Raw genomic sequence first — 13813 nt, 5'->3', positions numbered from 1 at the left:
TCTCATGTATGTGAATTTGTATCAGAATATTGGAATAGTAATTTGTACAGATTATCTTTTTGAACTTGACATAGTAAAGAAAACATGCGCGCTTTTTCAAATGAAAAGAGGATAAGCACTAGAGGAAGATGCCTGTGACCACTTTAACTGTTTCCTCCTGTCTCCCTTTCATTTCTTCTGTTTAGCAGAAACACAACATTAGTCCCCCCGCCACCTGGGGATCTGTAACACGAGGTAGCTAGCTAACGTTGGCCAGAAAGTTGAAGTCAGAGGAGAAAGAGACGGCGCCGCAGGGAAACGAGAGGAATCGTTTAACTCCATTACTGACTATCAAATTATAATAGTAGTGATTGATTGATTGATTGATTGATTAATAGTAGAATAAAACTCCCTTGATGTAACTGGGCTCATGGTGGATCTCCTCTCTTTCCTTTCCATCTTGCTCCAGAGGGATGGATGACTGGGACATCAGGCTGCCTGCAGCCACACATTAATTGAAATGTTGTATTAAACAGAAGGCGGCAATAGGCAAACTGTTGGGGCGTTTCTATATATATATATTTTTTTTTTTTTGAGCAATGTGACTTCCCACTGGGCACACACTGGTTGAATCAACGTTGTTTCCACGTCATTTCAATGAAATGACGTTGAACCAATGTGGAATAGACATTGCATTGACATCTGTGCCCGGTGGGTTGTATTAACACAATTTCACACTAATGTTTTTTTTTTTTAAACATACGTATATAATAATAATATGCCATTTAGCAGACACTTTTATCCAAAGCGACTTACAGTCATGCGTGCATACATTATTTTTTGTGTGTGTATGGGTGGTCCCGGGGATCGAACCCACTACCTTGGCGTTACAAGCGCCGTGCTCTACCAGCTGAGCTACAGAGGACCACACGTCTTAACCATTCACTATCAATCACTTCTATAGTTCAGATTTAATCATTTGGTGTGATGAACCAATAACAAAGGGAGAATTGCAGAAAACAAGGTAAAGCAATTTTACCAGTTGTATAGAGTACCACAGTATGAGTCATAATACCCATAAAACCTAGCTGTCAAACAGGGAAATGGTTCCAATAGTTTTTTTCACCATGCATTTTAGAAACACTTAAAATAAGGGCTGTTTTTTTGTGTAGGCTTAGCCTGGCGTGACGTCTTGATAACAGTGTAAGGACAAGGTGACTTCGCCAGTATTTACCCCTCAGCCCAAAATGAAATGCTAATTAGCCGCTAATGTGGCTATCATAAAGAACTACAAATGCCATGATGATCTGGACAAGACTGCCGAATGGAGGCAAAGGTAAGAATCTCTGGATTAACTATCTAATGTTAGCTAAATGTAGTAATGAATAAATTGGCAACATTTCTTTAAATTGACAATTCTGTGAACTGTCTTGTGCAACTTTAAATTGACACAATACCTGTTAGCAAAGGTGCCAGCTAGCGATGACGTGCAGGAGCTTGCAGGGATTTGTAGTTTTGCATGATGTCTACTTTGATGCTAATTAGCATTTTCGAATCTGAGAGTAAATAGAGCTTAATATATTGATAACGAAACATAGCCCTTATTGGAAGTGTTTCTAAAATCCCCTATGGGAAATATGAATGGTGGAAAAACGACTGGACCCATTTCTCTGTTTGACCTTTAGGTTTTATGGGTATTATGACACCACCACTGTGGGACTCTATATCCTGTAGATTGTCATTATAATATAATATAATATGCCATTTAGCAGACACTTTTATCCAAAGCGACAAGTCATGCGTGCATACATTTTTACGTATGGGTGGTCCCGGGGATCGAACCCACTACCCTGGCGTTACAAGCGCCATGCTCTACCAGCTGAGCTACAGAGGACCACCCTATTGACACCAATTGGATAAATGTGGCTTGTCCTCACTTGATGCGAAACATTTTTTTGGGGGCCTAGTTTTCAGTCATTGTGCGCGGGTTTTGAGTGTTCATTGAACTAGAAATTTTGCTAGACCTGGCACTGGCAACCCTGATCACGCATGCGCTCAGAGTTACAAGATGGCGGAGAGTGCGCAACTGAAGGTAAAGCGTATCCCAAAATAACAAATGACAAAAAATGATGTATTGTGTATTAAAGTAATCTCCATGGGTTACATATAGTTGGAATCTAATTTATTTGAGGATTTACTGGATTTGTTGTAGGGTATGTTTTTCATTTTTTGTACAAACGGTACAGTGGAAGTCGTAGCTAGTATTGTTATTGTTGGCTAATAGCTAACGTTACGATGTTGAGTCTTGCCTGCCTCGCAGCTTGATGCTAACTAGCTGTGTGGTTAGCGAGCTAGTTGTTATGTGGTTAGCGTACCAGTTTCGCCAGTTAATGTTTCATAGACGTGTGTGATTCATTGCCAGAACCTTGTTATACTTACCAGAACTGCATATTCTCTATCCGCCAGTGAACATTTTCTAGCCAAAGAGCCATTGTTCGGAACCAAGTGTTATCTCGTAAGCTAGCTAGCTAGTTAGTTAGCTAGCTAACTTGCCAGAAGATACCAATCCTATCATCACGCGTGTTTACACTGAGCTGCACTGGGGTCGGAACTCAATCGTGGTTACATAAAGACACAGTAGAGCCGGCGTGAAATATGGGTCGGAAAACATACCTCAATGCAGGGATGGGATATGCCACTGTACTCCAAATTTTACCTTATTCCACACGGCTTCATTGAGAATATTGAAATACTGCCAGTTTCTGGAAAAATGCCCTTTTCCTCCTCATGCTAGCAAGCAGTAGCCACAGCAGCCATATTATGGAATGGAAGGTTGAACAACAAAGGAGCTGATTGGCTGACACTGTTATTCCAAAGTGGCTACTGCTTGCTAACATGAGGACGAAAAAGGGCAGTTTTCACCGAAAACTAGCAGTATTTCAATCTTCTTTGATGTATCAGTGTGGATTAAGGTAAAAATTGGAGTACAGTTACGTAGTTAGCATGTATTAGTTGGCACGTTATCTAGCTACAGTCTAACCGGGAGAATCAGCCTGGACCAGACTGCCCTAAAGATGTGTAGCTAGCTAGCTTGCCAATAACGTCCAGTTGAAGGTGTCAACTTCTCTTCTCTCCCACGATGAGCAGTTATCTAAATAGCTAATAGCTGCTTAGCTAGCTAATTACGAGAGTGATGTCAAAGTTGGTCATTACAGGTCGGTGTCAAAAAGATAGCTAGCTACCACAGTTAGCCAAAACATCTAGCAAACTATTATGCAGAATGTGTCACTTTGAAATTCTAAGTTTGCCTTTCGCTAAAGTCTAGGTTGATGATGGCAAGCCCAACCTATTTTAATGTAAAGCTATAACGAAACTGAAATGAGTTGTTGTGAGCCAAAGAGTTAAGCCTTGATATTTAATGCAATTTAAGTTACCGTTCTAGGATATGTACTGTATATGGGCCTGCTTCTGATGTGAAGTGTGAGTGGAGGCTGTAAAGAAATGCTTGTTTCTCTGTTGTTGATTAAGTATATTTATTACATGTTAGTTTTGGGGGTTGGCTTCTGACCCCCTGTGCTTCCCTGTAATCCCACCTATCTCTAGTTATTTAGGGCATTCTGATCCCTGTGCTTCCCTGTAATCCCACCTATCTCTAGTTATTTAGGGCATTCTGATCCCCTGTGCTTCCCTGTAATCCCACCTATCTCTAGTTATTCAGGACTTCTGATCCCCTGTGCTTCCCTGTAATCCCACCTATCTCTAGTTATTCAGGGGCTTCTGATCCCCTGTGCTTCCCTGTAATCCCACCTATCTCTAGTTATTTAGGGCATTCTGATCCCCTGTGCTTCCCTGTAATCCCACCTATCTCTAGTTATTCAGGGGCTTCTGATCCCCTGTGCTTCCCTGTAATCCCACCTATCTCTAGTTATTCAAGGGCTTCTGATCCCCTGTGCTTCCCTGTAATCCCACCTATCTCTAGTTATTCAGGGGCTTCTGATCCCCTGTGCTTCCCTGTAATCCCACCTATCTCTAGTTATTTAGGGCATTCTGATCCCCTGTGCTTCCCTGTAATCCCACCTATCTGTAGTTATTTAGGGCATTCTGATCCCCTGTGCTTCCCTGTAATCCCACCTATCTCTAGTTATTTAGGGCATTCTGATCCCCTGTGCTTCCCTGTAATCCCACCTATCTCTAGTTATTCAGGGGCTTCTGATCCCCTGTGCTTCCCTGTAATCCCACCTATCTCTAGTTATAGTTCATCAGGGGCTGTGTGGTGAATCTGATCTGTTTTTGAAGCTTGGTTGGTAGCATGTGCTGATCTAGGATCCATTTAGCCTTTTTTATCTTAATTATGAAGATTTTTACAGACAGGTGGTACCTGATCCTAGATCACCACTCCTACTCTAAGATGCTTTATGGATATGGGCCCTGGTCTCTGGACTGGAGTCTGGCCTGCGTCCTCCTGATTCACAGGCTGTCTCTGCTACTCTTAACGTGTCTGGTTAAAGGAGTAGTTTGATTCTTTTTACAACTTGATGTTAGATGGTTCCTCAACCTGAAGAAGTGAAGGCAGGGGTGCTTCTCCAGCACAGTCTGCAGCTTGATGGATCATGCGGCCATGGAACAACAGTGCACGAGAGCCTGTCTTCCTCTAGAAGCTGCCCCAGCTGTTCTGCCACACTCAAACTGCATCTGCAGGTCCTCCAGCTTGCTGGCGACGTTGTGGGCTGTTGGCACAGAGGTCTCCTCCAGCTTTGTCAGGTTAGCCACTATCTCCACACTATGCTCCACAATGAACACTGCCTTGGCACTTCAGCTGGGCGTTGTGTTCCCTCAGCAGCTCACGAAGGTCCTGGGCACACTTAGCCGTTACTGGTAAGGTCGAAGTGATGTCGGTGAGCACATCCATGTACTCTGCCATGTACTCCACATCAGTCATCCAGGAGCCCCACCTGGTCTACACAGCATAAACAGGCATCACAGGAGAATGGTCATTTCCCCAGCATGAATGATCTCTGCTCCACACGACGTTGGGGTGCCTGTGAGAACACCTTCTTCACCAGAGCGCACCGCCTGTTCACGTCCTCAAACACCTCTGGATAAACCTCCGGCACCAGGTGATGAGCAAAGCAGGTGACGTGTCCGGAGTTGGGGAAGAGGCCCTTCAAGATGCTGTCGAAAGCCTTCATGTAGCCAGCTGAGTCGCTTACGAAAGCCCACGCGTTGTTAAAGTCAACCCCGTTGTTGTTGTTGACGTGATCTTGACAGCTTCGGACACAGTGGTAAAGTTTGCTTTATCCAAGAATGCCAGGTCTGCTACAACAGATCGGTCGCTCCACTGGCTGGGAGTAGGATGACGCGTGCACATCTTCCAAAGGCATCGGTCGTCTCATCAAGGATGACATAAATGTCCTTTCCCTCTACGGCGTCTTTGATGTCCTGCTCATATTGTGGATGGAGCTCTGTACGCAGATGGGATATCGCTGGGATAGACCCTCCCTGCCTGCAGTGTTTCTTCAGAAATGTGGAGAACTTGGGCCCCATCTCAAGAGGTATATCTCCTTTGATTAATGTTCTTGTGAAGTCCAAGATTAACTCCATTCTCTCAGCTGTGGAGAGGGTCTTTGCCAGACAGGAGGCCAGGGTCTGTGTTCTTGTTTGCACTGAAAATAAATGTAGAAAATAATAAAGAACAATGGTTAAATTTGGTAAATGAAGAATTCTCAGGTTGAGTTCAATAGCAGGCCTACAGTGTTTCTCCAGCGCTGAAGCTAAGCTAAACTCTATCCTGAAGCCGCACGCAGCTCATACAGTATGTATCGCACACAAATACAATTTAAAACAATGATGCTTAACTTAAAAAGTCACCAAAAAATATGTCTGTTACTTGCTGCTTTTGTAATTCCTAACTTTGTCACTTGTTTTGATAGCCAAAGTGACGTGGTGGAGTTAGCTGAAGTAATGTTAGCTAACAAGTTAAGTTAGCTAGCTAGCCTAAATGACGTGGTGGAGTTAACTTGTTAGCTAGCTAACATTACTTCAGCTAAGTTAGATAGCTAGCCTAAATGACGCGACGGAGCTGAAGTGACAACATGGGAAGCTTGCCAGGCTAACGTTAGCTAGCTAGCTAACTTGCCACCTTATGTAGATACAGACAAAAATGTAATAGTCAAGAACAGAGATTAGCTAACTAGAACAAACCTGCTAGTTAATATACAGTGAGGGGGGGAAAAAAGTATTTGATCCCTTGCTGATTTTGTACGTTTGCCCACTGATGGGGCGGCGCACAATTGGCCCAGCGTCGTCCAGGGTAGGGGAGGGAATGGCCGGCAGGGGATGTAGCTCAGTTGGTAGAGCATGGCGTTTGCAACGCCAGGGTTGTGAGTTCGATAAAATAATGTATGCGCTAACTGTAAGTCGCTCTGGATAAGAGCGTCTGCTAAATGACTAAAATGTAATGTAAATGTAATGATCAGTCTATAATTTTAATGGTAGGTTTATTTGAACAGTGAGAGACAGAATAACAACAACAACAATCCAGAAAAACACATGTCAAAATGTTATGAATTGATTGGCATTTTAATGAGGGAAATAAGTATTTGACCCCTCTGCAAAACATGACCTAGTACTTGGTGGCAAAACCCTTGTTGGCAATCACAGAGGTCAGATGTTTCTTGTAGTTGGCCACCAGGTTTGCACACATCTCAGGAGGGATTTTGTCCCACTCCTCTTTGCAGATCTTCTCCAAGTCATTAAGGTTTCGAGCCTGACGTTTGGCAACTCGAACCTTCAGCTCCCTCCACAGATTTTCTATGGGATTAAGGTCTGGAGACTGGCTAGGCCACTCCAGGACCTTAATGTGCTTCTTCTTGAGCCACTCCTTTGTTGCCTTGGCCGTGTGTTTTGGGTCATGCTGGAATACCCATCCATGACCCATTTTCAATGCCCTGGCTGAGGGAAGGAGGTTCTCACCTAAGATTTGACGGTACATGGCCCCGTCCATCGTCCCTTTGATGCAGTGAAGTTGTCCTGTCCCCTTAGCAGAAAAACACCCCCAAAGCATAATGTTTCCACCTCCATGTTTGACGATGGGGATGGTGTTCTTGGGGTCATAGGCAGCATTCCTCCTCCTCCAAACACGGCGAGTTGAGTTGATGCCAAAGAGCTCGATTTTGGTCTCATCTGACCACAACACTTTCACCCAGTTCTCCTCTGAATCATTCAGATGTTCATTGGCAAACTTCAGACAGGCCTGTGTATGTGCTTTCTTGAGCAGGGGGACCTTGCGGGCGCTGCAGGATTTCAGTCCTTCACGGCGTAGTGTGTTACCAATTGTTTTCTTGGTGACTATGGTCCCAGCTGCCTTGAGATCATTGACAAGATCCTCCCGTGTAGTTCTGGGATGATTCCTCACTGTTCTCATGATCATTGCAACTCCACGAGGTGAGATCTTGCATGGAGCCCCAGGCCGAGGTAGATTGACAGTTTCTTCCATTTGCGAATAATCGCACCAACTGTTGTCACCTTCTCACCAAGCTGCTTGGCGATGGTCTTGTAGCCCATTCCAGCCTTGTGTAGGTCTACAGTCTTGTCCCTGATATCCTTGGAGAGCTCTTTGGTCTTGGCCATGGTGGAGAGTTTGGAATCTGATTGATTGAGTGCTTCTGTGGACAGGTGTCTTTTATACAGGTAACAAGCTGAGATTAGGAGCACTCCCTTTAAGATTGTGCTCCTAATCTCAGCTCGTTACCTGTATAAAAGACCTGGGAGCCAGACATCTTTCTGATTGAGAGGGGGTCAAATACTTATTTCCCTAATTAAAATGCAAATCAATTTAACATTTTTTACATGCGTTTTTCTGGATTTTTTTTATTGTTATTCTGTCTCTCACTGTTCAAATAAACCTACCATTAAAATTATAGACTGATCATGTCTTTGTCAGTGGGCAAACGTACAACATCAGCAGGGGATCAAATACTTTTTTCCCTCACTGTATTTGTAGCTAGCTAAAGCATCAATGTTCACCTGGTCCAATAGCTCTCCTGTTTTTGTGTCGGAGTGACCCCAGGTGCACCACCGCAGTTTGACGCCGTATGTAGTCGATTTGAACGCTGACAGACTTTGCAGAAGTACTCCTCCATCCTCGTACAGTTCAGCTGGAAACTCCCTGTCTGTGTTTCCTCCTCAGCTCCTCTGCTGTAAATCTGGCCATTTTTTGTTAAGAAACTTTTCTCCTCAGATAGCTGTCATTCATTCACGGAGCTGTCTGCACCCTGCCCCTCTCACTCACACGGGAGGGGCTACATCAATGAAAACAGAGGGGAAAACGTCTTAAATTCCACAACAAGTCAATTTTATTTAACTTTTATCAGCTGGCAGCTTATTTTTTGCTTTAGAATTCTATTTGAAATTCCACCGATTGTCGTCGGAATTCTGTGAGCTTAGTTAAACTGTCATACCCCATCCCAAAATATATGCTCGTTTTACTCCAATGTTTGTGAACGCCTCAAAACACGGTTAAAACTATAATTTGTATATAATTAAATGGTCAATCCTTGCATCCGTAGCTCTGTCTATGAATATGAGCTTTTGACCGAACCAGCGGTGGGGAGGCCACTTGGTTATTTATACTGCTGATTGCAGGTTTAAAGACAACTGAACCGTGGATTACAGTTTCTCTTGGCCCATAGACTACTTTCAGGGTGAGGAACCATCTAACATGAAGTAAAATAGTGAACTAATTTGGCTGTAGAGGAAGTAGCCTGCCAGCCTAGACGTTGTAGTTGTGATTATTTCATTGTTTTAAAATAGCTGTGGAGTAGGATATTTATTCATTCAAACAAGATATTCGCCATAGTTTCCACCATTGAGGTTAGACCAAATCCAGTCTAACCCAGCCTGTTCCAGAGCATGACATTCACTTTTTCTAGCCATTGTCCTTTGGACAAGTAGGACAGATTTTTGTACCACTTTACAAAATAAAATGCGTTACTGTATTTTTGCCATAGAGAATCAGACAAATGTAGGCTACACTCTGCCTATTGGCTTCTCTGCACATTCAAGCCCGTCTCAGAATACAACACTGCCTGTTACGTTCCCCAGCAAGAAATCCAAAAATTGTCGCTCAAACAGAAAGGGGAACTAAAAAAAGTCAGTGACCACAACCAAAAACGAAACCAGGGAAGATCAGACAAAGGAATGTTTTTCTAGAAATCAAATAGGGAGAGCCAACTAAAGGTGTTGACCCTCCACCTCCTCTCAAGACAACTGGACCACTGGGCCAGCACAGGTGTAACACATACTGACTAACGTGATAAAAGTCCAACCTCAAAACATAAATGGAAAAAACCTAAGTCTGTAACATGCCCCCTTTTTTTAAAGTCTCTCCTGGAGTATAGTTTGCCACCCTTGGTAGCTTTATAAAATATTGCATCATTACAATTACAATCAAATACTTTTTATGTTTTTATGAAATAATTCCCTGCAGGGTTCGAGATTGATGTCGTCCTGTTGTCCCTGGGAGACGACAGATCCAAAATTTATAAAACCACTGCACATTTAAAAAAAAATAATTTTAGAAAAGCAATGAGGGTGATGCAACGAAACATATCATATCATATCATATATACAGTGCTATGAAAAAGTATTTGCCCCCTTTCTAATTTTCTCTACTTTTGCATATTTGTGATACTGAATGTTATCAGATCTTCAACCAAAACCTAATATCAGATAAAGGGAACATAAGTGAACAAATAACACAACAATTACATATTTATTTCATTTATTTCATAAACAAAGTTATACAACACCCAATTCCCCTGTGTGAAAAAGTAATTGCCCCCTTACACTCAATAACCGGTTGTGCGACTTTTAGCTGCAACGACTCCAACCAAATGCTTCCTGTAGTTGTTGATCAGTCTCTCACGTCGCTGTGGAGGAATTTTGGCCCACTCTTCCATGCGGAACTGCTTTAACTCAGTGACGTGTGGGTTTTCAAGCATGAACTGCTTGTTTCAAGTCCTGCCACAACATCTCAATTGGGATTAGGTCTGGACTTTGACTAGGCCATTCCAAAACTTCCAATTTGTTGCTTTTTAGCATTTCATGTAGACTTAATTGTGTGTTTTGGATCATTGTCTTGCTGCATGACCCAGCTGCGCTTCAGCTCACAGACGGATGGTCTGACATTCTCCCGTAGAATTCTCTGACACAGAGCAGAATTCATGGTTCCTTCTATTAAAGCAAGTCGTCCAGGTCCTGAGGCAGCAAAGCATCCCCAAACCATCACCACCATGCTTGACCTTTGGTATGATGTTCTTACTGTGGAATGCAGAGTTTGGTTTTCGCCAGCCATTACTGGAACCATGTCGTCCAAAAAGTTATACTTTTGAATCATCTGTCCACAGAACGTTCTTCCAATAGTCTTGATGATCATCCAGGTGCTTTTTGGCAAACTTGAGTCAACTTTTTGGACGAGATGGGTCCCATTATGCCTGGCGAAAACCAAACACTGCATATTTTTTAAAGAAATTCTAGCAGAAAAGCTATATTTTGGTGGTACATTCTAATGCTAGATTGTATTTTCAACCAGCAACTATTTGGAAATAACACATCTAATTTTTTCACACTTTTAGTGTTAGTTTCATCAGCTGTTGTAAAATATCAAATATATAAAGTGTTGGTACCATGTTTCATGAGCTGAAATAAAAAGATCCCAGAAATGTTCCATACGCACAAGAAGCTCAAGAAGCTTATTTCTCTCAAATGTTGTGCACAAATTTGCTTACATCCCTGTTAGTGAGCATTTGTCATTTGCCAAGATAATCCATCCACCTGACGGGTGTGGCATATCAAGAAGCTGATTTTAAACAGCATGATCATCACACAGGTGCACCTTGTGCTGGGGACAACAAAAGGCCGCTCTAAAATGTGCAGTTTTGTCACACAACTCAATGCCACAGATGTCTCAAGTTTTGAGGGAGCGTGCAATTGGCATGCTGACTACAGGAATGTCCACCAGAGCTGTTGCCAGAGAATTGAGTGTTAATTTCTCTACCATAAGTCGCCTCCAATGTCGTTTTAGAGGACTTGGCAGTACGTCTCTCTTTATTCCGCTATTAACAGGCTACATGTGGTTGTGAAATGTATTAAAAAGCTGTGTAATACAATTTAGCAAAGCTAGTCCTTACTCTATTCTTTAGAATTGCATTAATTTTTTTATTCTATGTATGTATTTGGAAAGTATTCAGACCCCTTCCCTTTTCCCACATTTTGTTACGTTACAGCCTTAGTCTAAAATTGATTTAAGATGTTCGATCGGGTTCAAGTCTGGGCTGGCTGGGCCACTCAAGGACATTCAGAGTCCCGAAGGCACTCCTGCGTTGTCTTGGCTGTGTGCTTAGGGTCGTTGTCATGTTGGAAGGTGAACCTTAGACTGGGGCGGAGGTCCTGAGCGCTCTGGAGTAGGTTTTCATCAAGGGTCTCTCTGTACTTTGCTCCGTTCATCTTTCCCTCGATCCTGACTAGTCTCCCAGTCCCTGGCGCTGAAAAATATCCCCACAGCATGATGATGCTGCCATGCTTCACCGTAGGGATGGTGCCTGGTTTCCTCCAGACGTGACGCTTGACGTTCAGGCCAAAGAGATCAATCTTGGTTTCATCAGACCAGAGAATCTCATGGTCCTTCATGTCTTAAAGTAATGATGGAATGTCATTTCTCTTTGCTTATTTGAGCTGTTCTTGCCATAATATGGACTTGGTCTTTTACCAAATAGGGCTATCTTCTGTATACCCCCCTACCTTGTAACAACACAACTGATTGGCTCAAATGCATTAAGATGGAAAGAAATTCCACAAATTAACTTTTTAAGAAGGCACACTTGTTAATTGAAATGCATTCCAGGTGACTACCTCATGAAGCTGGTTGAGAGAATACCAAGAGTGTGCAAAGCTGTCATCAAGGCAAAGGGTGGCTATGATTTGTTTAACACTTTTATTTGTTGTTTACATGATTCCATATGTGTTATTTCATAGTTTTGATGTCTTCACTATTATTCTACAATGTAGAACATACCCTTGAATGAGTAGGTGTGTCCAACATTTTGATTGGTAGTGTACATATGAAGTGGGTAAAACAGTATTTAAACATTTATTAAAGTGGTTCTACTCATCCTATTATCCTCTGTGTTTGTAATACTGTGTAGTACTGTGTAGTACTGTGAAGTGCTAGTGCTGATTTGAATTGTATTTTCTTCCCTCCTCCCAAAGCAAATGGTGATGAGCCTTCGTGTTTCAGAGCTACAAGTGTTACTAGGCTACGCAGGACGCAACAAGCACGGCCGCAAACACCAGCTGCTGACCAAAGCCTTACACCTCCTCAAGGCCGGCTGCAGCCCCGCTATCCAGATGAAGGTGAAGGAGCTCTACAGACGCCGCTTCCCCACCAAGATGGTGTCTCCGGTGGACCTGGCCCTGCCCAGTGTCCACTCCACCTCCAGCAGCCTGCCTGGAGGCCTCACCTCGCTGGGGTTTGACAACCACGGGTCCCCCTCGCCCCTCTCCCTGCCCGTCTCCCTGCTGGGCCTGCATCCCTTGCACCCTGACGTAAAGCTCCAGAGGCTGCCCTTCTACGACATGCTGGATGAGCTCATCAAACCCACTAGCCTGGGTGAGTGGTGCATGTACCGAGTGTACAAAATATTAGGAACACCTTCCCATCTCTGATAACCCACAGCATAACCAGCATTGTAATGGCTGTAACTGAAGTTAATAGTCTAGTTTTCAGTTGTGAACGTCTCCATTTTCTACTGTCAGTGTTCTTTCTTGTGGGGGGGGGTAGGGTAGGTAGGTAGGTAGGTAGGGTGATCTAATTCCTTCTCTCTCGTCCTCAGCCTCGGACAACAGTCAGCGGTTTCAGGAGACGTGTTACGCCTTTGCGTTGACGCCCCAGCAGGTCCAGCAGATCAGCAGCTCCATGTAAGACTGAGAGGAGGAGGAGACTGACTGCTGTACATGGTGCCCCTGTCTAGACCACTAAAACACACCCAATCACTGAGAACGTTTTGCGTCGTCAGTGTCTCTCTCCTGCTGGCAGAAACAGGATGTGGCTGGTTTCAATTCATATACGCACTGGGCGTCGTTTTTCGATAGATGTGTACAAACAATACGGTTTTAATAAACTGCAAATCGATGCATGCAATACACATGATCCAATTGCGAGTCACGATATTTGGAACCTGCATTGGATAATGGAATAACAGATGCCTTCCCATCTATTTCTCATTTCTATGGTTATTTTAGCTCACTCACCATTTTGCTCGTGCAAAACATTGTCAGCTGACTTCTCACCTAAACCTTATGTCTGTCTGTCTGTTTACAGGGACATCTCTGGGACCAAGTGCGACTTTGCAGTCCAGGTTCAGTTAAGGTAGGTTAAGTTGTGGTCCTCTGTAGCTCAGCTGGTAGAGCACGGCGCTTGTAACGCCAGGGTAGTGGGTTCGATCCCCGGGACCACCCATACGTAAAAATTTATGCACACATGACTGTAAGTCGCTTTGGATAAAAGCGTCTGCTAAATGGCATATTATTATTATTATTAAGGTAGGCTCACCTGTCTTCATACAGGGCCTTCAGAAAGTGTTCACACCCCTTGACTTTTTCCACATTTTGTTGTTACAGCCTGATTTTTAAAATGGATTAAATTGAGATTTTTTTTGTCACTGGCCATCACACAATATCCCATAATGTCAAAGTGGAATTATGTTTTTAGAAACTTTTGCAAATTATAAAAAAAAAAAAAAAGATGAAATGTCTTGAGTCAATAAGTATTCAACCC

The 13813-nt window shown here is 43.2% G+C and overlaps 1 protein-coding gene across 2 annotated transcripts in view; it reads left to right on the top strand.

Annotated features, from left to right (window-relative positions):
* Positions 1-2050: 2050 nt before the first annotated feature.
* The window catches only part of pias1b (protein inhibitor of activated STAT, 1b), a 32909-nt gene continuing 21146 nt past the window's right edge, over positions 2051-13813 (top strand). Inside the window, exons 1-4 of one of the 2 annotated variants that reach the window (XM_045207902.1) lie at positions 2051-2071; positions 12247-12646; positions 12870-12954; positions 13358-13405. In XM_045207902.1, coding sequence (XP_045063837.1) covers positions 12250-12646; positions 12870-12954; positions 13358-13405 — 530 coding nt within the window. In that variant the 5' untranslated portion in view covers positions 2051-2071; positions 12247-12249. Of the gene's footprint in view, positions 2072-11908; positions 11948-12246; positions 12647-12869; positions 12955-13357; positions 13406-13813 lie in introns of those variants that run through there. The other variant, XM_045207901.1, reaches the window with a different exon arrangement.

Source organism: Coregonus clupeaformis, chromosome 26, assembly GCF_020615455.1.
Source record: "Coregonus clupeaformis isolate EN_2021a chromosome 26, ASM2061545v1, whole genome shotgun sequence".
NCBI lineage: Eukaryota > Metazoa > Chordata > Actinopteri > Salmoniformes > Salmonidae > Coregonus > Coregonus clupeaformis.
Note: the sequence above shows the minus strand (reverse complement) of the source record. Positions and strands in the feature narration are given on the sequence as shown.